The sequence below is a fragment of the Aethalodelphis obliquidens genome, unplaced genomic scaffold (assembly GCF_003676395.1).
Source record: "Aethalodelphis obliquidens isolate GAN/ISIS:26980383/991018 unplaced genomic scaffold, ASM367639v1 scaffold39, whole genome shotgun sequence".
Classification (NCBI taxonomy): Eukaryota; Metazoa; Chordata; class Mammalia; order Artiodactyla; family Delphinidae; genus Aethalodelphis; species Aethalodelphis obliquidens.
The window spans coordinates 13,421,380-13,446,539 of NW_020837983.1; the positions used below are offsets into that span (position 1 = coordinate 13,421,380).

The following is a 25,160-nucleotide window of genomic DNA, read 5'->3' on the forward strand; positions in this document are numbered from 1 at the left end:
AGCCATGCTGACTTAACCTAGATTCCTGCTGGCTTCTTAGTAGTCAGCTGGTGGGGAAGGGAAGGAAGACCTCAATAGGCAAGGCCTGGGTTATAAGGGCTTGTTGTAGAGGATGGTCACCTACAGTCTACAGGACTCTGTTCAGAAAATATTGTGCATTTTAGCTCAATAGAAGATAACTATGGATTGGAGAACTTGATTAGTCTGAAGTTTGGGAGTGGAGGAGGCTGAATATTATAAGCAGTAGCTGAGACTGTAGTTCAGACATTGATCTTGAAATGTGTTTATATCAAGTCCCCAACTTAATTTTTTAAAACTTTTTACCTCATCACATATTTTTTAAGATGACATCTAACATTTTCATTGTATGTTTAATTGGTTGCAGAGTATAATTTCTAGCATATTACTAATACCGACACATCATAGTAAAACAGTTATAGCTTCTTTAAAAGTATTTTCAAAATCATGTATCAGTTTGACAGCTTCCATTATTCTTAAAAAATCAAACAATGAACAAAGTCATTTGTAACAATTGAAAGTTTTCCTTCCTTGTTTTTCCTTGAAAATGTATTTACATTCCACTTCCCTCACAATATTTTATCCCCATATATTTTTCACTAGAAATCTTTTTAAAAAATCACCTTTTTATACTTTGTTCCAATAAAAACTATATACTAAATTAAATATTTAAAATATTTCAGTGACCATAAGGCTTAAAGTTTTGAAAAATTTCTAATGAATTGAGTTTATGATAATTACCAATAGTAAATATAATAATAAACTGTCATAAAAATTATTTTAAGTTATATGTCAGCTGACCACTTATTTAGTCTATTATTAATTCACAGTTGGTTAAAATAACATTAATATAAAGTTTGATTAAAAATTATTAAATAGAAATAAAATTTACTAGAAATTTATTTCTTAATGAAATGGATGGAACTGGTTTTCTTTTAAAATAAATCTATATGTGAATATTACTTATTACAGACTGAGACAGAATGCAGCATCAATTCAATTTTTATTTCTTTTATTTTTATAGATGCAAGTACTGAAGAAATTTCTTCACATTGACGACTAGAGTACATGACAAGAAATTTGTTCACATTAATGTGAATAGAGGTTTAGTTATAATGATTCATTCAATTCTTGGAACTCTTTCCAAATTATGTGACAAAAAATCTAGCTATCTACCATCAAAAGTTATTTTGAGTTATATAAGAACTGACCATTCATTTAGGTTTTTTCTTCAGTTTGTTCAAAGCAAGGAGTTGAAAACACCAGGCTTGCAAAATGATTTGTTACCCAGTTAGTGATTCAGTCTGTCAGTTTCTGGGAGTTATACTAAAAAGGCTTTACCAAAACTTATTAATGACTATTTATTCTTATTACTTTTTCACTTAGAGGCATCTTGTTTAAACCAGTATACTAAAAATGATTTGGAAAATGTTAATTTTAGTACCTACCAATTACAATTTACAGTGATAAATTTATTTTGCCTTTGCTTTAAATTATTTTTATAAATATCTTAGAACTGCATATTTAGCTTAGTTTATGGAAAATATGTAACATATGAGCTACTAGGTAAAGCTAGTCCTTGTCGTCAAACCAATTAGGCAAATGAAATGTTTTGAAAAATCTCACTTTATTTTTCAATTAAAAAAAGTTAATATTCTTGAATAATTTTAATGTGATTTCTTAAATGTGACAAAAGCTGTTTATGAGTAGACTACATTTACTCGTGTCACTTGAAAAAAAATTGAATGTTATATATTAATATTACAGTAATATTTCCCATTTTAATAATAGCATCTGATACTGAAATAGGGACTCAACTTTTGGCGGACAGTTTCTTTATGAATAGAAATGTTCTCAGTGAAGGGTTTAAAGTTACAGGTATTATCCATAATGCTATTTCTTGGGATTACTCACTGAATCACCTCCATTCATGGAGATCCTACGTTGCCAACTAAGCCCCAAACAGCCTGAATATTGGTATTCACAGTTTTGAAATCTCATCACCATTTGATTCCTGGGCAAGTTGCTGTGTGTTATAATTTCATCAGTTATGTTGTTTTTAGTAAAACTGGGAATGATTGGAAACATCTATAGATTAATCAGTGTGTAAGTAACATCTTCTGTCTACCACAGTTATTGTCACAATCTGCTTGCTGAAAAATGCCTCCTGAAATTTTGTGACCTCTACAAAGTATGGCAGTATCTATAAAGGTTTAATAAAATTGTGCTGATGGACTTAACAGCTATCATCTTTTTAGCTATTCATTTGTGGAGCAGAAAAATAACTTTTTTTTTTTTGGTCATATGGGACCTTCTAGTTTTAACTGTGAGCAATATTAATTTGTAAAAGTTTTCCAAAGTCAGTCTTGATTTCTACTTGTAAATTTCTAATACCTTGAGTATTCTTCTTCTAACATTAACAGCTTTCTTTAAGGTTTGAATGTTTTGCAAATAAAGGATGTGTAGCAAGAGAGATGGTTTCATGCTGTTGTTTTACAATAATGTATCAAAAGCAGTCTCTCTTATGGTCTTTCTGGAGCAGTGCATTCTGTCACAGTTTGGAGTCACTTTCCCAGAAGGGGTATATATCCGAGGACATTTTCTTATATATTCTCATAACTCCCTTCTTAACTCTGAATGGATTTTAACAAATTGCAGGTTATTAAATGGCATTAGTTTATTTTTGGGTAGCATATCACAGGCTTTATAAGATATGATCTACTTTATTAGCAATTAAAATATTTTTATAAAGAACAGTGGCAATTAAAAATGATAATGTCAGTTGCTTCTTATCCTTAAATTGTATTTTTTAGTATTATTGCGATCAGAATTAGATTCTTGCTATGGCTTTTTTCAAAGTTTGTTCAGCCAGTACCGTCGTTAGTCATGGATGTATAACTAGCATCCCTAATGTTCTCTGAACACAGAAGAAAACTCTACGCATATATGCAAGTATTGGCATTAGCTGTTGACACAACTCCATTTATATCAATATCTCATCTACAAGTATATTGTTTGTATTATGAATATATGACAGGAAGTAGCCACATATTTCCTTCTTCTCAAGCTATTTGTCAGTTATCTATAATAAATAACTGCTATATTGAGAAACTAAGTTAAGAAAATCATGATTTCATGTATAGTAAGACTGCTAGGTGAATTTGCTCATCTGCAGTTTCTATTCCATTGAGGTGATGCTAGTGTTGATTTGAAAATCTTCTCTTAGAATTGGTAACTCCAGATTATTGTCATGACAAAAAAACACATTACACTATAGTTTATTTACAACTTATCCAGTTAACAAGTTCATTAACAATATGACACAACTGGAGCCTCATTTCTGTCATCTCCTGTAAACAATAAGGATCTATATTTCAGATTCTTCTGGCTACTTTTATCTTGCAAACATAAACTACTTTATGCTCTAAGGAAGTATGGGAGAAAACGAAGTTTTATTTGGTCAGAGGGATCTAAAACTTCTCCATTAAGTGTAACCTTTGCTGAGGGTTTTTGATATATAATTTTTACCAACTTAAGGAAATGCCCTTTTATTCCTACTTTGATTTTCAAGGTAAAGAGATACTAGTTTTCCTAGGAGTTAATTTAGTATTCCTAGTTTTCTAAGTTACTTTAAACCATAAAATGGTATTGAATTTTATTAAATGCTTTTCTTCATTGATTGAGATAATCATATGATTTTTCTTCTTTAATCTGTTATATTGATTGCTTAACTAGATTTTCTGCTTTTGCACTATCCTTACATTCCTGGGGTTAAATTGTGGTTGATAGTGATATACCATGTTTTTTTGTTTGTTTGTTTGTCTTGGATTTTGTCATTTAAGTTTTAGTTTATGTTTTGACTCTACCTATATGTGAATGAAATTGGTCTGTGCTTTTCTTGTCTTATGTCATAATTAATTTGCTTCGTAAAATGAGTTATATGAGTTTTGTTCTTCTTTAAATTTAGTTTTGTGAAACAATTTATATAGGATATGAATTAATGGTCCTTTAAAAGTGTGGTAAAATTCACCTGTAAAATTGTAGCAATTGCTCTAGGTAACCTTCTGATAAGCCTTCAGCCCACCCCAGATGACACCTACAAATTGTTCCTGAACATACCAGTAGCTTCCTGCATCTCTCTGCCTAAGGGCATTTTATGGCCAAAGAAATAGGCTTAACATGAAGGAGAGGCATAGAAGTGCCAATGAGCTAGTAGATAATACCCAGCCTCCTTGCCTCTTAGTGGGATGATTCTAAGAGGGTTCCATCAAGACTAAGCTCCATTTGCCTCCAGAAATAATGTACTCTTTAATTGACTGTTTATTGGTTTTTTTTCCTTCCATGTTTTACTTCCCCACTCTTTCACTGTACTTCTTGGTATCATTTTTCAAGTAAACAAACTACTTTGCATTCAGATCTTTGGCTCAGGATCTGATTGTGGAGAAACCCAAAACAGGAAAAACCATTTTGGCCTGAGATTTTCTGCAGAAGTATTAAAATTTTTTAAATTGAGCTATAATTCATATAACATAACATTCACCATTTTCAAGTGGCTTTTTGTATATTCACATGTTGTGCAACTATCACCATTACCTAATTCCAGAACATTTTCATCACCCTGAAAAGAAGCCCTGCGTCCATTAGCAATCACTCCCATCTCACCCAACACCCAGGAAACCAGTAATCTACTTTTTTTCCTCTATAGATTTGCCTGTTCTGGACATTGTATATAAATGGATTTATGCAATATGTGGCCTTTTGTGTCTGGCTTCTTTCACTTAGTATGATGCCTTTAAGGTATCTGTGCTGTAGCAAGAATTAGTACTTCATTCCTCTTTATGCTTTAATAATATCCCATGGCATGGATTTATCATATGTTGTACATTTGCTCACCAACTGATGGACATCTAGGTTGTTTATACTTTTGGGGTATTATGAATAATGCTGTTAGGACCATATACTTACAAATTATGTGAACACATATTTTCAATTATCTTGGGTATTACTTAGTAATGAAATTGCTAGGTCATATGGTAATTCTATTTTTTAAGTTTTAAAGAACTGCCAAACTTTTCCACAGAGACTGTACCATTTTTTATGTGTAACATGAATGTACAAAGGTTACAATATTTCTAGACCTTCACCAGCACTTATTATTTTCTGTTTTAAAAAAACATTATATCTATTACAGGGTGTGTGAAGTTCTTTTGAGTTCATTTGCTACCACCACTGTCCACTGTAGACATGGCTGAAATCAGATGTGAACCAAGGAGTGCTAAAATAATCTGAAACATGAGACTTAGGATGGACTTCATGCAAAAAAATCTAATGTCCTAGGTCACAAACGGCTGGGGTTTGAATTCTGGCTGTATTACTTATCGGCTGGAAGACCTTTTCTATGTGACTTAACCTTTTCAATCTTCAGTTTCTTCATCCATAACTAAGGTGTAGTTTAAATGAGATAACAAATATGCAAGAATTGGACGAGTGTCTAGAACATAGTGAGAACTCAGAAAGTTCTGTCCTTTGTTGTTGTTGTTAGTAGCGTCGCAATGGCAGTGGTAGTGGTTGTGGTGGTGGTGTTATTAGTAGTAGTACCAGGGTTGTGGCTAGAGCCTAGAGTTTGACTCACAGTCCAGTCTGTGCAAAGTGTGGTCTGCAGACCAGGAGAAGGAGCATCACCTGGGATGTTGTTAAAAATTCAGAATCCTTACCTCTCTGCCCCCAGACTTAGGAATCAGAACCTGCATTTTACAATGGCGATTGGAATGCACATTACAGTTTGAGAAGCATGGGTCTAGTACATCATTTTGCTATTCTCAACTTATCCGATGCAGTTCCCACAATTTTGTTTTTAATTTTTGTAACAGCTTTTTTGCAGGACAATTGTTATACAAAAAACTGCACATATTTAATGTATACAATTTGATGGCTTTGAACATATGCATACACCCGTGAAATCATCACCTCGATTGAGGTGATAAACATATCCATCACCTCCAAAACAAATAAACAAACACACACACATAATTAAATGTGATCTCTCCCTCAGCCACAATACAAACCCGAGTAGTATTCTGAAATCAGTTGGGTTAGATCAAAAGTAGGACATTGATTAAACAAGTCTGGAAACCTCTGAGGTAAGCTATACATATTTTACTTTCGTTTAAATATTTAAGCAATTTTAATACATGTAAAATAATCTTAAAATACTTCGTGCATTTTCACTTTTGATTAGAAAAAATATATTTCATAATAATACTTGTATTTGGGAAATTCTTAAATGTTATTTTATTTTTTCCTTAAAGACAATTTCATGAGGTCCATGGTATTTGGATTATAGAAATTTGCTAGGCAAACAGATTTTTTTTTTTTTTTTTTTTGCGGTACGCGGGCCTCTCACTGTTGTGGCCTCTCCCGTTGCGGAGCACAGGCTCCGGACGCGCAGGCTCAGCGGCCATGGCTCACGGGCCCAGCTGCTCTGCGGCATGTGGGATCTTCCCGGACCGGGGCACGAATCCGTGTCCCCTGCATCGGCAGGCGGACTCTCAACTACTGCGCCACCAGGGAAGCCCATAGACAAACAGATTTTAAAGAAAGTAATGTATTTACATACTTATTGTTAATATATTAATTTACTCATTCATTGAACATGTCTTGGTGTTGTCTAGGTACTTGGGATATAGCAGTGAACTAAAATAGACAAACACCTCTTATCTTTCTGGGGAGTGTATTCTAATTAGGAGATGCACACAACAAATGAGATAAATAAATATTAGAAGGTTTAAGTGCCCTGGAGAAAATGAAAATCTAGATACTTAATTTTGGGTGATGTTGGAATTTTAATTTGGATGGTCTTGAAAAATGACAGTTGAGCAGCAACTTGAAAAACTTGAAAAAGATGAGGGAGCTAGCATTGCCAATATTTAGGGGAGAAACAGTTTAGACTGAGGTAATAGCGATTACAAAGGTCCTGTGGTAGGGGCATGCTTGACATGTTGGAAGAATAGCAAGGAAGTCAGTGTGGCTGGAGCAGAACAAGTGGGTGAGAATAGTGAGACACAAAGTTAGTGAGATTGCAGAGGACCTTCTGTAAGGACTTTGGCATTTATTCTGAGCAAAATGGGGAGTATGAAAAGATTCTGACCAAAAAAGTGACATGACGTGACTTACATTTTAAAACATTTTGAAGATTTTGTTGTGGGATAGATTAATGAGAGTGAGAAAAGAGTGGCATCTAGGAGAACAGTTATGAGGATATTGCAATAATTTAGGCAGGCAATGGTGGTGACTTAGATTAGGGTGGTTTTGCTGAAGGTGGTGAGATGTCATCTTTGTAGATATATTTTAAAAGTAGAATCAAAACGATTTTCTAGTTGAATGTATGTGGGGTATGAGAGAAAAAGATTATTCCAAGATTTTTGGCCCGAGGCAAAATGGGAGGATGGGGAATTGCCATTAACTGCTATGAGTAAGACTGTGGATGGAGCAGTTTGGGGGTGAAGGTCTGGAATTCAGTTTTGGCTTCGTTAAGTTTGAGATGAATCAAAATACAAATGCACTGAAACTAGATAAAAGTCAGTGCTTTTAATTTTGTGCTGTGATAGAGTTATGATACAGTTTATCTTTCATAGAATAGTAAATCTCCCTTGGGTGGGCCAAGTTTGACTTCCCTTACATTGAACTGTGCTTTGAAGTAGATCAGATGACTGTATGATTAGTGATGTTATTGCCTTTTAGCAGTTACAGGAGCAAGAAGCACAATTTGCAAAAGGAAGTTCATATAGTAGTGCATGGCTTCTGGAAATTTACTTGCAAGGATCTCATATAGTTTTATCCATTAATCTTAAAGTTTTAAAGAACTTTTCTTCTCTGAATTAATGCCTCTTCCTTAAAAATTTCTCTTTCCCAAGAGTGTTCTAGTGATTTCCATGCCACCATGTTTTGTTAGTGATTTGTTACTATTTCCTCTAGTTTTACACCTCTGATTCTTTTCAATTTGGATAAAGCATTATTTTCTAACCTTCATGTAATTATGTTCTGGCCTCTCCCTTTATAAGATGTCCCCTTCAGAAATTATGTCCTGTTCTCCATTTTAAATGAAACCTAGGTGAATATGCTTTATATTTTAAGAAAAATTAAACTTGCTTTCCTCCAGTTTAAGCCATAATTTTACTTTAAATTTATTGAAATGATTTTATAGTTCTATAATTTATGAGCATAACTTTTAAGTTATATATGTTGGAAAAGGAATCTGTCAACTGATAGTATGTTTGTACTCTATTGAATTTTTTAGTAAGTTAACATGCAATGGAAAATAATTATTCTAATTCATACCATCACATTTTATAATGTAGAATAATGATACTCTTTCAACTCACTTTTTAATTTTATTAAAGTTACTATATTTTTAACTGAAATTTATTTTTAGGGAAAAAAGTAGGTTAACAATGTAGTGCTAATATGCAAAGAAGCCAGTAGTCCAGATTGAACAAAGTGCTATAGCACAGACTAGTGGGAAAACTTAATAACTGCAGAAATGTTTACTTCCCTTAGAATTGCTGGATATACCTACTGCTTTAAGAATTGTCTTTTCTTTTAAAAACACTTAGAGAAATTTAAATTTAAAATGCAATTCTAATTAAATTAAGATTTAAAAGTCAAGTATTTATTATGAAGGCAGCAGCTACTTATTCTGATAATAATCAATGTACAATTAAATTCTCCTCAATGACTAATTTACTTTGACAATCACTTCCCTAGTTTTTTGGATAAAATTTAATTTAGAACAGGGAGTTTATAAAATGAATCAAGTGCTTTGATGAAAAGAAAAACTAGAAACAGCACTACAAAACATGTACAGCTAATTGGCTACCTTTTATGTAATCTGACTCCTTCACTCACACCTCTCCATAAAAAACAAAACAAAACAAAACCCTGGAAGTAAGCTGTATTGTATTTTAAAAATTATATTTGTATGCAAATTCATTAATTAGTTCTCAGTTAACTAACATATTTATGGTAAATACACATTTCCTTTTAGCGTGATTATGAGTATCAGTAAATGTTTTCACTAGTCCAATTAACCTTAACTGGTTCTCTCTTTTTTATTTTGAAATATTTCAAACATGTCGGGAAGTTTAGAGACTGCCGAGCAGTTATACAAATCTTAACATTTTGCCATCTTTTTAGTATTTTTCTTTGTTTTTTTTAGAGATAGAGCAGTTATCTCGAATACTTATCATTCTACATGTTTTTATTTGTAGTTTAGCTTAATATCTAAACACTGCTAAACCATATATAGTATTATTTTACAATGTTTTAAACTTTATATTATGGATCATACTGTATATATTTTTCTGAAACTTGCTTTCTTTAACTCTATATTTTGAGAGTTATCTCAAAATTTAGATTCATCTAAATCTAATTCACTCATTTGACTGCTGAATATAATTCTTTTGCATGAATATGTTAGTTTATCCACTGATTTAGGTTATCTAATATTTTTTCCTAGTAGAGGTGGTGCTCAATGAACATCCCTGTTCATGTCTTCTTGTAATTTCTCTAGGGCAGAAGTAACATTTCTGGATCATAGAGTATATAAGTAGCCATTTTCAGTTTCACTAGATATTGCACAATGGATCTCCAAACTGTTTTGCACTCCTGGGAGGAATGTTTCTGAGTACTGGCTCCTCTTCTTCCTCTGAAATGCTTGGTGTTGTCAGACTTTTAAATGTTGTCAAACTAATGGGAGTGAAATAGTAACTGATTTTTTTAAATTTGTAATTTTTCACTGATAAGATTAAGCTCCTTTTTATTTGTTTATTGGCCAGTTGGGGTTCTCTATGGAATTGTATATTCATTTCTTGACCTATTATTCTGCTTTGATATTTGTCTTTTTCTTACTGAACTATGGAAGTTCCTCATATATTCTGAATGCATATCCTGTATAAACTGTATACATTGCAGTAAAACCTCTCTGATTGTGGTTTCTTCTTTTACTTTATCTTATTATATTACTATTCAAAAATGTTTAAACATTTTAATATAGTAAATTTTAGTTTGTGCTTTTGTATTTGAGTTAAAAATATTTTGCTTCTTGACATTTGTTCTAAAAGTTTGGAAGTTTTGTCTTTCATGTTTCAGTGTTTAATCCATTTGGAACAGATTTTTGTATATGGTGTGAGGTGTGAATCTATTTTTTCCCCCATTATGGACAACCAGTTGTCTTGGCTATATTAATAGTGTGTCCTTTCTCCACTGATTTGTAATGTGATCACTGGTATATGTGAGAGTCTGTTTCTAGAGCCTCTAGTATGCTCCATGTTCTATTTAGCACTTCTCTACTAATACCACAGTCTTAATTTCTGTCACTTTATAATAAGTAGAGCAAGTCCACCTTAAATTGTTACTTATCTTCAGAATTATCTAGATTTTCTTATCTTTGGCTCTTCCATATTCATTTCAGAATTAGCTTGATAAATTCTATGAAAAACATGGTAGGAGTCTGATTAAAATTGCACTGAACGTTATAGATTTAATTCGGGAGATTGACATCCTGGTGGTATTTGGTCTTCTTATTGCAACAGAGTATATCTTTCCATTTATGTAAGTCTTCTTTTAGACTCTTGTATACTAATTTTCTTTGAAACAGGTATCTTTAAAATTTTTTTATTAAATGTTTATGATTGGTTACTAGTGGTGTACTGAAATGCTGTTTATCTTTGTCCATCTTTGATCTAGGAAACTTATGGAGCTCTCTTATTACTTCTAATATGTTGTCTGTGGATTTTCTTGGATTTTTATGTCATAATCAAATGGTGTTCACAATCATATAGTGTTTAGATAAGGACAGTTTTATTTCATCCTTCTTCTTGTCTCGTGTGTGTGAGATTTACTAATAAGCTAGTGCTTCCAGGACAGTGTTGAATAGAAGTGATGATACTTGGAATCCTTAGCTCATTCCTGACTTTAAGGGAAATGCTCTTACTTTTCATCTTTAAGTATAAAATAGGATATAAGTTTTTGTAGATACCCTTTATCAGGCTTAAGCTTACTTTTCTATTTGCTAGCTTTTATTTTCACATGAATGAGTCTTACATTTTATGAATGCTGAATGGTTTTTCCGTATCAATATGACCACTTTTTTCTATTTTAATCTATTAATGTGGTGAATTACATTGGTATATTTTCTAATATTAAACTATTCTTGTTATAATCTTCCCTCTGTCATGATAGGTTCTTTTTGTTCTTTATCATATATATTTGCTGTATGAAATTTAACATTTGATTTTAAGATCAATGCATCCATTTTTATTTGTGCTGTTGGCCTATAATTCTACTTTTATATTGTCTGTGGTAGGCTGAAAATGGCCCCTAAAAAAATATCCATGCCCTAATCCCTGAACCTGTGAATAACCTTATATAGCAAAACAAACAAACAAACAAACAATCTGTGCAGATATCATTATGTAAGAATCTTGAGATGGGGAGATTATCTGCCTGGGCCCTTAATATAATCATTTGTATCCTTATAAGAGGGAGATTACACACACAGTGAGGATGTAGCAGAGAGAGATCTGAAGATGCTGTCCCTGAAGATTGGATTGACGTGGCCACAAGCCAAAGAATGCTTGTAGCCATCTGAAGCTGACTGCCAGAAGAGGCAAAGAACTGATTTCCCCTAGAGCCTCTTGAATGAGCATGACCCTGTTGATACCTTGATTTTGGCCCATTGATACTGAATTTGAATTCAGACTTTGGTCTTCAGCATTGTGAGAGAATATATTTCTGTTGTTTTAGACCACCAGTTTGTGGTAATTTGTTACAGCAGCCATAGGAAACTAATTACTGCCCTTTTCTGATTTTGCCATTAAAATCTTTCTAGTCTTATAAATTGCATTGGGGACCTTACCTCCCCCCCCCCTTTCTATAATAGTTTGAAAAAGTTTGGGATTATCTGTTTTTTCAGTGTTTAGTAGGAGTCAAATGTAAAACCATTTAGACAATGCATTGCATTGTGTCTTCGTGGCTGCGCGCGGGCTTCCTCTAGTTGCAGCAAGCTGGGGCTACTCTTTGTTGCGGTGCGCAGGTGTCTCATTGCAGTGCTTCTCTTCTTGCGGAGCGTGGGCTCTAGGCGCACGGGCTTCACTAGTTATGGCACGCAGGCTAAATAGTTGTGGCTCACAGGCTTTGTTGCTCTGCAACATGTGGGATCTTCCTGGACCAGGGCTTGAACCCATGTCCCCTGCATTGGCAGGTGGATTCTTAACCACTGTGCCACCAGGGAAGCCCTGTGGACCAATTTTTTTCAAGTCCTTATTGAATTTGTTACAATATTGCTTCTGTTTTATGTTTTGGTTTTTTGGCTGCGAGGCATGTGGGATCTTAGCTCCTCGACCAGGGATCGAACCCTCACCCCCTGCATTGGAAGGCAAAGTCCTAACCACTGGACCACCAGGGAAGTCCCAAATATTGGCATATTTAGAACTGAAAATAATAATACCTTATAATTTTGAATCCTCTATGTCTTTGTATTCTTGGGGCCTAGATGTTTTTTGATAAATGATGACCAGCCACACTAATAGGCTCTAACCATGGTGATTTACAGGCATGTATATTTCTAAGATATTTTTAACAGCATTCATCATAAGATACATTTGCTGGTTAACTTAATTGGTTAAAGGGTTCCATTAACAAAAGTCCTGCTATTATATTCCCAAATTAGTTAAATTATTTTCCATGGACACAGACTTTACCTCTAATAGATGTTAATTATTTCACAGCCAACTAGTAAAAAGTCATCTCATAGCATGTGTATGTGTTTGTAAGGCATCCTGCAGTATCATCAATTTACAAGGTGCAATGTGTGTAAAGGTTTTCAGCTGAAAGTGTCAGTCCCTGTACTAATTTAAGTGAGTGAATTTAGGCTTCCTAAGCTTTAAAGATTAATAAGCTCTTAATCCAAGAGTAGGAGGAGATAGTAAGAGAAGGGTAATTTGTTAGGATATAAGGAAGCCAGCAGTTTAGGAGGGCACATAGGATCTAGTCTGAAAAAGAGCAACCAATGTGGATAGCTCAGAGCGTATGGGAAGGGTATTAATACACAGAGAGTCAGACATCATCCTTCACACTTAGACAGTCATTTATCTTATATTAATATCTATTAGGTGTTAACAGATGAGGAAAACTAAGCCCATAATGCTTCCAAGTCTTTTTTTCATTTTGTGCTATATGGAAATGATGCTATTTGTACAATGAGTAATTTGTTTAAAATAAAGCAGAAAAGTTGAAATTCAAATTTAATTTATTTTAACGATATTTTCTGGTTCTATATTTAGTGCGCCTTTCACTTTTAAAAGATATCTGCAATACCTATAATTGCCACAAGATGGCATTGAAAGGCTGAAGATCTTGGTTGAAATTTGATTTTTGAGACGATTGATGAGTTAGATATATTTATATTTTGTATGTATTCAAACCAAAAGAAATTTGGACTATGAGGTATTTTTTTAAAATTTGAGATTTTGGTATTTTAATATCAAAAATACTTTCTTATTTACTTTTAAAAATAAGATAGTCACAGAAATTGATGTTATTGCTGACTAATTCTTTTGGAAATGGATGAAACATAAATCTTAGTGTAATAGTATAAAAAATTTTATTATAATACATCCCCCAGAAAGACTTCAAAAGAATTCAAGTTAGCAAACATTTAGAAGGTCTTACTGGTCTTATTATGCAAATAGAAGATACAGACCTTGCCCGCAGTGAGCTTTCAATTTAGTTGGAGAAAAGATAAATGTATATACAATTTGAAGGGAGAACAAAATAAAAAAATGATCAAGTACAGTGTTGTATGATATAAACTATACAAACAATGTGAACTGGGAATAATGAGAAGTTAAGCAAAAATTTTAAATGGTATTTTACAAAAGCATTCTTGTATCAGTTGAAAATACCATGTTGAAGTTTTCTTTTACTGCGATTATCTATATTATAATTTATTTAAACTATGAGGAAATGTTTAGCAATCTGGAGAGCTGTGTAAGATTCAATATTTGACATAAAACATAGAAAACACTTGAAATATTAACTTACCTTTTATTTCATGAATGTATGATTTTTTTTCTAATTGAAAAATATTTTTCAGAAGAAGGCGAAGGTTTTCTGGTCAAACAGATGTTAGTTTTAATATTCTTAGATTCCTGGAGTCTGAAAAACATATCTATTAAAAAATCAAGTGTAGAATGGTGGTTACCAGGGGATGGGGGGAGGGAGAAAAGGGGATTTGCTGTTTAATGGATATAGACTTTGAATTTTGCAAGATGAACATTTTGTAGATCTGTTTCACAGCAATGTGAATATACTTAATACTACTGAACTGTGCACTTAAAAATGGTTAAAATGGTACATTTTATGTTAAGTGTCCTACTAAAGTTATGAGCAATTAATAGGTTTCTATTGAGGATCAGCAATGTTCCTAGCTTTATTTTAGTCATTAGGAGCTACTCAAAAGAAATAAAAGCCCCTTCAAGAAACTGTAATATAGTTGATGATAGAAGATTAACCTAATATTAGTAGGTAATCTATTGAAGTCCAACATATACCAGGCATTGTGCCAGACGTTTTATATAAATTATTTCAATCCTCAAAACAATATAGGGGATGAATATTATTATACCTATTTCTCTATTTTATCATTAAAGAAACTAAGTTTTATAGCTATGAAGGTTCAGTACCTTGTTGAAGGTTGCCAAGTTTCCAGTCTTGCAGTTGTTATTTAAACCCAAGTTTTTCTAACCTCAAAATCCATTTTCTTTGTATTATACTATGCCCCTAGTTTAAATACAAAGCAATTAAAGAATATAAATAAACAACTAGTAATTTCACATTCTAGTTTGGTGTTTCTACTGCCAGTAAATATTGTCAGTTTTGTCTGTTGACAAAATCAAGATATGTGATTTAATTAACAATAGCAGTTGATCAGGGTTACATTTTAACTTCAGAAAGGATAACCATGTACTTTTTTTGTTAGCTTGAGTTGTTGTCTCTATTTTTATTTGCTTTTAACTTTTGGAAACACTAATTTCTTTTCCCTGTATATTCGTGTGCAGGTTATGTGGGTATGTAATTTGTGCCGAAAACAACAAGAAATCCTCACTAAATCAGGAGCATGGTTTTATAATAGTGGATCTAATACACCACAGCAACCTGATCAAAAGGTTCTCCGAGGACTGCGGAATGAGGAGGCACCTCAGGAGAAGAAAGCAAAACTGCATGAGCAGGCCCCGTTCCAAGGACCCACAGGTGACTTATCTGTACCTGCAGTGGAGAAAAGTCGATCTCATGGGCTCACAAGACAGGATTCTATTAAAAATGGGTCAGGATTGAAGCACCAAATTGCCAGTGACGTAGCTTCAGACAGGTAAACATTTTGCTTAATCTTTAGGTAAACATTATTTTTAATCTTCATTCCAAACAGAAATAAAAATACATGAAATGTTTAGGCAACAAATGTGTTGTCTAAATATAATGTAAATGTCCATATGTTTTATAGAAATGCTGAAAGTGATGTTCAGGACTTGAGCTATTATAGGTTTGAACAGTCTTAGGTTTGATGTGGGAGTGTCAGGTTTTTCCAGAATAAAGAAGTGAAATGAAACAGGGAACCTAGATAGGTTATGGTCACAGGAAGGACAAACTGGCATAAGAGCAAGGGGAATGAAGAAATGTTTTTTTTAAGACACTTCGGAGAGGTTCAACTGATGGGACTAACTGGGAGAGGAATTAAGAGAATGGGGAAGATTAAGGATGTCTCCAAAGGTTCTACCTTGGGTTGACTGATGAAGTGGTCTTCAAAGCAGGTTAATATTGATGAAAGGGTTTCGTGAGTTTGATTTTTCCATGGGCTAACTCTGTTATTTACTCTTTTGGCTCAGTTCTGTGGGCTTCTCCATGTTCAAAGGGTTAGACTTTTCAAAACAGTGTTTATGGTTCTTAGAGTTCCTACTTTTGGAAGGGGGAGAATGAAAAGTTTTTTTGGGAAGATTATTTTTCTATACCACGTTCCTCTGTTTAAATTAAAAACAAAATCTGGTTTACACTATGTTTATTATCTAGAATTGGCAGATACATTTACATGTGAACAAGTAGAAAGTCATGCATTTTGTGGAAAAACAAATCTAAACTGTACTTATAGGATGGTGGGTCCTGAGCGTTATCGAACGCAAGTCTGTGTGCCCGATGCACAGTGAGGCCAAAAAATACCAAAACGTCAGAGTTTGGAGCGGAGAAAGGTATATTGCAGGGTCATGCAAGGAGACGGGTGGCTCAGGCCCCCCAAACCCCGAACTCCCCATAAGCTTTCAGCAAAACCCTTTTATAGGAAATGTGAGGGAGGGGTGTAGTTAGTTGTCAAACTTCCTGGTGTCAGAACCTTTGTTCTTGAGGTCAGGTCATGGTCAGGTAACAATGTTCCTGTAAACCTCCACCAAAATGAATGTTCTTCCCGTTCTGACAAGAAAGGGCAAAGTCCCAAGGCTCAAGTTTCTCCCTCCAGGGTCCAGGCCCTGGCTAAGAGGAGGGGGTCCCTGCGCGGGCCGTTACCCTGCCTGGGAGCGTTCATCCAGCACCCAGTCTGGGTCCTCCTGCCAGTGCCCAGGCCTGGCTGAAGAGGCAGATCTCAGCTGGTGGTGCCCTCAGGGCCGGGTTATCAGACCCTGCCCAGCCATCATCACTGAGGGAGCCAAGTGCCCAGGACCCAGCTGGCTCTCAGGCTTTTCACTTAAACTGGAGCGAATCACTTGTAGCAAATACCTGTCAGGTGAATTCCCAGCTCGCAACAATTGTCCTTCTTTGAGAAGAGCCCCAGCCACAGAGGTGGACCTGAACTAATGATGTGCAGTGTTCTGGCAACTTACCCCTGACCTCCGGCCACCTCTTAAGGGGTTAGACAACTGATCTAAACTGTACCAATTTTCAAAACTTGAATGGACAGACTGAAGCTGATTGAAGCTGTTACCTTAGTGGCAGTGTGCATATAATCCAGGTGCTGAGGCCTCCATTGACTGGGACCCATGGAGACTGCCGCCGCCATTAGGTCAAGGCCTGGGCCCAGCCAGGGGGCGGCCATGGCAAGGGCTCTGGAACTTTGCAGGGCACAGCCCTCAGCCTGTCCTGGGCCCCCCAGATCACCCACCAGTGTGGAGGCTGGAGGGCCTCGAGCCCTGGGGAGGAGGCCACAATCCACCGCTCACGGCACTTTCTGCCCGGAGGATCACTGCGAGGCTGACTGCTGGCAGAGCGGGACCTCTAACCGCTGTTCTAAGGCCTCGTGACGGCCACGCGCTGGCCAGGTATTAAGGGTGGAATGCTAAGGGCTGCCTGCCCGCCCCGCCCCGATTACAATTTGAAGGCGAAGAACAAATCTCTCCTTCAAAGTTAATATCAGATTTTGCTCAACACGAGTCCCTTAGTAACAAAAGTTGAGTTAGGTTTTGTGATGTAGATTCTCCTCCAACTTGAGGGCAACTGACCCCCGCCCATTTACACAGCGACAGCCCTTACCTGCCTTTCTTCGGAGCCTGGACTCTGGCTGCTGGCCTGAGGTCCGGCGCTGGGCGGGGTGGTGCTGCCCTCCAGCCGCTGTTGGCCACTTGATCAGGCTTCCCTGGCCCAACACCCTGCCAGGTGCTGGGGATGGAAAAGCTCAAGCCCCAAACCCAAACGAGGGGAGTGTTGGCCAAGAACTGGAGGGCTGTGAGCCTTCAGGTACGCGGGGTTGGGAGAGGGGCTCAGCTGAGCCCGAAGAACCTGAGCGAGGCCAGCTACCGACTGGACCGCGCCCCTGCGTCCGTGCCCCACCCCACACCAGCGTCCCAGCCTCTCCTGTGCGCGGCTTGGTGCGAGGCATACCCGCTCCTATTACGTGAGCACTCAGTTATGACAGGTAAGGTAACTGGGAGTCACTTTAGAGGGTGGCTAAAGCCATCACTCTGGTGTGTTGCTATGTCTTGGGAGAATAATAAAATGATGGCTGTGCCAGATCTTTTGAAAACTAGCAAAAGTGAAACAATGTAATCCTACCTTTGGGCAAAACAGTTGGTGATTTCATGGCTGGTGTGCTATGAACTCGTCTCAGTGCAAAATCTCAGGAACCCAGGAATTTTAAGGTTAGCGGACCACCTTAAGCACACAAAGATTTGAGAGCGGGTAGTTTATATGGAAGGCAATCCCAGGCACTTACCTGTAGGGAAGTGGGAAATGATCCAGTTAAGAGAAAGAATACAATATTGGATGCATTCAAGAGCAGGTAATTTCAGCAGCTGTGTCTTAATCTTACCAGGACTTTTGGGAGACCCGGTATCACGACCTCAAAGTTACCCCATATAATGGGCAAGGAGGCTGGGGATATTTATCCATAACTTTCCTTTGCTATTGGTCTAGGGCTGTTCCTGGGGTTGTTAACTCTCTAGAACTCATTGCTCAAGCATACTCCTGTGCCAGAGAAAGCACTCAGGCAGAATATTAAAAATACAGTAAGAAAACATTGCTATGTGGGGAACAGTGAAGGATACGGCAACGTGGGTTAAGACAGTAGCAGTGTCTGCTACACAAGGACTTTAGAAATCAAGAAAACTTGTAAAATGGCAAGTGAAATGGTCAAGGTATATGAGCTTGGGTGAAAAAAAATAGATGATAACCAATGGAGATAGGATTTTAAATGAATGAATGACAATAAAATGGATAATGGGAACAGACTCCTTCAAAAACTAGATAGCTGCATGAGATAGTTTCCTTTGGACTTTAGAGAGGTAAGTTTGGGAAGAAAAAAGGAAATACTAAAACACTGGGTCACATAATCAATTAGTAAGTTTTGGAGTGCATATTGTCAGGAGGTTACGGATGTTAGAAATAAATACAACAAATTTTCGAGTAATTAATTCATCACTGTAGGGAAGCTAGAAGCATATCTCTAATCTTTGAAGAAGGTGGTAATAAGAACAAATATATTTCTTTAAATATTATCTCTTAATGGTTCTTTCAATGACAAACTACTAGCCTGAATAAACAGTAGAATCTGGAAGCAAGGTGTAGTAGTTCCTTTTTTTCTTTTGCCTTGTGCCTTTGACAGCTGTAACTAGTAAATGCACACTTTCATGACTCCTTGCTTTCTGAACCTAATACAAGTCAGACCAATAGCTTCTTTTGTTAATAAGAATTACTTTTAGTCAGGGAAGAAGTTAGAGCTTAATATCAGATTTGGTAGTTATGCCTAGAAAATGTAAGTGGTTATAATTGTATAAAGTTTTATTTGGAAAGTACTTTCTCTTCAAGACTAATTTAATTCCCCTTATCATCAGCAAGAAAGAGCCTATGGTTTATTATTTTTTAAATGCAGATTCTATATTAATTTATTAGGCCTGTACCTTTGAACCTTTTGAATTGTTTCCCCTAGAGCAAGGGATCAGCAAACTACATCCCTGGCACCAAATCTGTGCCATCTGTCTTTTGTAAATAAAGTTTTATTGGAACACAGTCACATCTATTAGTTTACTTATTATCTATGGCTGCTTTCAGCTACCATTGTAGTTATAAGAGTTGAGTAGCTGCAAGAGACCATGTTATATGGTCTTCGTAGCCTAAAATATTTACTTTATGACCCTTTACAAAAAAATTTGCCTTTTCTTGCCCAAGAGAGTAAGTAGTTAGTTCTCTTAGTGGTGTTGAAATTTCTCCTTTCTTTGCTCATTTTCTTTTGTTACTATTTAATTACTTCAGTTAAGCCTGTTTTCTTGTTAGCCTTACCTCCCGCTCCTCTCTCTCTCTTTCTCTCTCTCTGTCTTTGTCTCTCTCTCCCCATGTTTTTCTCCTTTCTTACCACAATGGGTCTTTCAGCAGTATTTGACTTGGACAGTAAAATGGAGCATCTCATAAAAAATATAACTCCAGTTTAAAGTATTATTAGTAATTTGTTCTTCAATACCATTCAGAAACCAGTGGCCTCAAAAAGAGAAACTTTGGTTTAATTAAATTTAAATATATGAACCTAGAAGTATGTTTGAGAGAAGAGAGTGTTACATTTCCTTCTTTTTAGGAGCTTTAGTTTAATCTTTAACTATATACTGCAGTGGTTTTGACCTGTTTTATGACTTTTTACTTCTCTCACAGAAGTAAAGCACAGTGCTTTACACATAGACCTTTAGTATTTACTGAGTGAATGAATACCAAGTTGGCTCTAGACCTTAGCTTTGAGTTAATGAGTATTTACTTAATTCATTTATTCATAAAAATGACAAATGTTTATTATCAACTTAGGTACAAAATATTGTTAGAGATTTTCAAATATGTTTTTTTTAATTTCAAAATACGTATTGAAATAACCACTTTTTTGTTATGTGCAGTTTGTTTACCCTCTCCCTTACTATGTCCCCCAGGAGTGCCCAGTGGTTTCTCAGCCTTTAATTTACATCCATATAACCTGACGATCTTATTAAAATATAGATTTGAATTTGATAGGTCTGAGGTAGTACCCGAGAATCTGTGTTTTTAACAAACTGCCAAGTGATGCCAATACTACTTACTGGTGGAGACCAGTAGCAAAGCACAAAGGCATCTAGAGATATATTAGGGAGGGAAACACCAGTGTCCTTTAATAGCTCAGTGGCAGTTGTCCTTTGTAGCTCCGTCACTAAGAGGCATAACACTTAGTGGACCTTTGTGGTTCTTAGAGGCAACATCGTTCCACATTTGAGTATACTGTTTTGACACATTTACTGAGTGGGGCACAGGTTGACCACATTCATGTAGGTGTAAGTATCTGACTCCTTTATTATGACATCTTGGGTTGTTGTGCCTGAGCATTTACTTATTTAAATATATTTTATTTTTTATAAATTATTTATTTTTCCTTTTATTATAGAGTTAGGAATATATATATGTCTTAAAAATTATGTGAATTCTTAGGACATTTTTTCCTCTGGATTTCCTTTTCAGGGTAGTAAAGGGGATGTTACAAAGAATTTGTTTTACAAAGAGGCTTTGGCCTGGAAGAGGGCTGTGAACCACTGGGTTAGAGGATCTAAGATGGGATTTAGAGGAGGGTGGGTGAAATAGCCATTTTTAAAACAATATTATTTTGTTAAAAAATTACAGAAAAACCAAAGTAAAACTGTTCTACAACATTGAGTTGATGTTTTATACATTTGGAATTATTTAAAAGTTGGATGCTCATATTTTCCAAAGTTGAAAATTAATGAAATTTAGGAAACAGCTAATTGTTTTTTTCTTTCATGTAACATTTTACTATTTATTTATTTAGCACTTCCTGGAATGTTGGGAGAAGTTAAAAAGTAAGAAATATTATGACTAATTTGTATGGTGGAAGAGATACGAGAACTGGAAGTTAGAAGATATAGGTCCTGTTCTAACTTCTTCCCTTTACTGTTAGCATTTGTAGATGTATATCTTTTCTTTGTGTTCACTTTTCGATCTCTGAAATAGGAAAGGTGTTCTCCAAGATCTTGAAAAGACCTCCAGGTCTAAAATTATTTATGTTGTATTTTAAGGTCTTCTGCCATGGTATAAACTTGGAAGCATTCTCTTCCATTTTTTCTTCCTCTCCTATAATTGATAGTCTTGTGTTCAATTAGTAGAGGATTGTATTCATTCATATTAAACTCATTATTATAATTAGTTTATTCAACAAATATTTATTGAATTTCAGTATAGATATTACTTGTTACCACATGGCCAAATAATTTCACCATGATTCATATTTATAATTGAATATATTGGCAATATTAGGTTAAATCTTCACTAAGAACATTTTCACTGTGATCTTATAATTGTATTACTATGTAATATTTCTTACGCTATTTTCCCTACTTCCTTATTCTATTGTGAAACAAAAGTTTAAAAGTGATAGGAAAAAGTAACAGAGTTACCTGCTGTTAATGGACTATGAAGCATTTTTAAGAAGCATCACTACAAAGAAACAATATTTTTTAGGCATTACAGATTCTTAAGTATTTATTTCTGCATCTTACTGCTTAAATAATGACACAATGAAAGTACTGAGAGACTACATTATGATTTTGTCTGGAATTTTAATTAGACAAGAGTGAAAAACAAAAAAGTCATATGACTAAATTACATCTCAGTGCATTTTGTTAGATGGTGAAAAATGCTACCAGGTGTAAGTGATGACAAGAGAGTAATACAATATAAACCGATTACCTTAGATCGAAAGTGTAAAGCTTTAAAGCAAGTTAAAACTTGTATAATGAATAGTTAACAGTTTGGTAATAACCATCATTTCTTTATTCTCTGTTACTGTTGACCTTCCAAGTATCTTTGTGAGCATTTGATTATTTTAAAGTAAAAGTAATAATTAAAATATATGTTTAAGACTTCTGCTATATGTATAGATGGAATAATAGGGCCTCGATTTACCTTTTTGCCCAAAACGTCTGTAAAAATAGACAAACTATTTGAAACAATGGTTTTTAAGAAATTGGGCGTCAGGCAACAGAGGAGAATAATACCTGAGAAATGGGAAATAAAGCGAGCCTTATGATTGCCTTAGCATACTGCTTTGAGAGTTTCCAGGATGTTGCAAGGGAGAGGAGTATAGGCAGAGCCCAGAGGTCTTCCTGAGTTGAGGAGACAGTTCTGAGGGTATGGGGAGACCAAGGCAGCTGGAGTTTTCTAGAAAGAGTACCAGAGAGGAGAGAGCTGAACAGCAAGATATCCTGGAGATCTACAGATGATAATTCTTGTGTGTGCAGTGGAGGAATGATTGGGACATGCATGTGAAGAAACTACTTGAGGCCAGGGAAAGAATCATCCAAAATGATTAGAGAAACACTGGCCTGCATTCACACAGGACCAAGAATAGTGTCTGTTCCCAGCAGCCAGACTAGAAAACCTCAAGATTCCTGGAACTCTGGGTAGAGTATTTTGGAAAGTCTTGCCTCAGCAGTGGGGAATAATCAATGCTAAACTGGGTACTGCTCTCAGACAGAATAACAAATCATAAAAACAAGACCTGAAAGGATCAGCCTGTTTCCAAGTAACTTAATTGCCTCCCAGAACAAAGTTCAAGAAGATTTATAGGAATACAAAAATATCCAGCACCCAACAAGATAAAAGTCGCAGTGTTTGGCATTCAGTCAAAAATAACCAGGCAAAACGGCCCGAAAGCACAATCAATAGTTAGAAAGTAATCAGACACTGGACACCAATCCAGAAGTGACACAGATATTAGAATGAGCAGGCAAGAACGTTAAAAAAGTTACTATAATTGTATTCCATATAATTTTAAAAGTTAAGTAGAAATATGTAATATATGAAAATAAATGCTAAAATGATCTAATGCTAAAATGAGATGAGAATTATAATATTGGAAATGAAAAATGCACTTGATGGGGATAATGGAAGTTTAGGTATTGAAGAAGAAAAGATTAGTGGATTTGAAGACAAACCAATAGAAATGATCCAAATTGAAACACAGAATAAAAAAATGAATAAAATAATTTAAAAAGTGAAAGAGAATCATCAACTAAGGGACAATATCAAGCAGTTAATATACATGTTCTTGAAGGGGGAGGAGAGCATGCAGAGTACAAAGAAAAATGTAAAGAAATGATTGCCAGAATTTTTTCAGATTTCATAAAACTACAAATCTTTAGCTCTGAGAAGGTCTACAAACTCCAAATACAAGAAGCATGAAGAAAGCTACACTAAGGCATATCATAATCCAGTTTCATAAAATAAGTAATAGAGAAGCAATCTTAAAATCAGTCAGAGAAAAAAGACATGTTTATATATATAGACATGCTTACAAAGATAAAGATGACAGCAGATTTCTTGTTGGGAACAATGTGAGAGAGATGAGAATGAAACGAATGTCTTTAAAGTACTAAGAGATTTAAAAACAATAAATAAGCCATCAACCAGTATTTTATAGCCAGTGAAAATCTTTGAAAAATGAAGGCAAAAATACCTTTTCAGATATACAAATGCTGAAAAAATTCATCACCAGCATAACTGCATTGTAGGAAATGATAAACAGAGTCCTCTAGGCAGAAGGAAAATTATACCAGATAGATATATGTATCTACACAAGAAATGAAGAACAATGGTAGTGATAAATACATGGGCAAACATATAATTCTTTTTTCTTGTTACTTAAAAATGCTTAGAAGATAATAGAAGACAATGGAGAGTCTGTAATATGTACCCACTCATACTGACAACTAATTTTCAACAAAGGTACAAAGGCAATTAAACAGAGAAAGGACAGAAAGGAGAAGAAGACTGAAAGCAGATTGTACTGTAACAATGAATATCCATTTAAAAAATGAAATTTGAAGCTTGCTTTTTTACCATTAAAAAACCCCCAAAATGGATCATAGCTATAAATATAAAAATTAAAAGTATAAAACTTCTAGAAGAAAATATAGAAGAAAATTGTTGTGACCTTGCTTTGGGCTAAAACTATAAAGCTGCTAGGAGGAGCCAGAGGAGACTACCTTCATGACGTAGGCAAGGATTTTGAGATAAACACAAGAAGTGCTAATTATAAAAGGCAAAAAAAATGACAAAATAGACATCATCAAAATTAAAACTTTGTTCATCAAAGATACTAAGAAAATGTATAACCAAATTATACTTCAAGAAATTTCAGGAGAAAATATTTGCAATACATGTAGCTTAAAAAGAATATAAAGAGCACTTACATTTAAATAATAGAAATAAAAGTAACCCTAAAAAGTGCAAAAGTATTTTCTCCACAACAGAAATACACAAATGGCTAATAAACAAAGGAAAAATGTCCTATGTCTTTAGTCATTTGGGAGATGCAAAGCATGATGACCATGAGATACTTTGATGCACTCACTTGGAAAATTACAATTAAAAAAAAACAATGAAAAACCTGATATCACTTAACATCTGTGAAGATTTGGAGCTACTGGATCTCTAATACTTTGCTGGTGAGAGTTTAAAACATGTAAAATGGTACAGGCATTTTGGAAAAGTGTTTGACAGTTTCTTATAAAATTAAATATACACTTGTCTTGTGCCCCAGTAATTCTACTTTTAGGTATTTACCTAAGAAAAATGGAATCATATGTGTA

General features: G+C 35.0%; 1 protein-coding gene across 2 annotated transcripts in view; it reads left to right on the plus strand.

The window, feature by feature from the left end:
• RIMS2 (regulating synaptic membrane exocytosis 2) overlaps window positions 1-25,160 on the plus strand; it is a 566,417-nt gene that overhangs the window by 173,302 nt on the left and 367,955 nt on the right. For both annotated transcript variants that reach the window (XM_027131585.1, XM_027131586.1), the window contains exon 5: window positions 15,135-15,445. In XM_027131585.1, coding sequence (XP_026987386.1) covers window positions 15,135-15,445 — 311 coding nt within the window. The remainder of the gene's footprint in view (window positions 1-15,134; window positions 15,446-25,160) is intronic.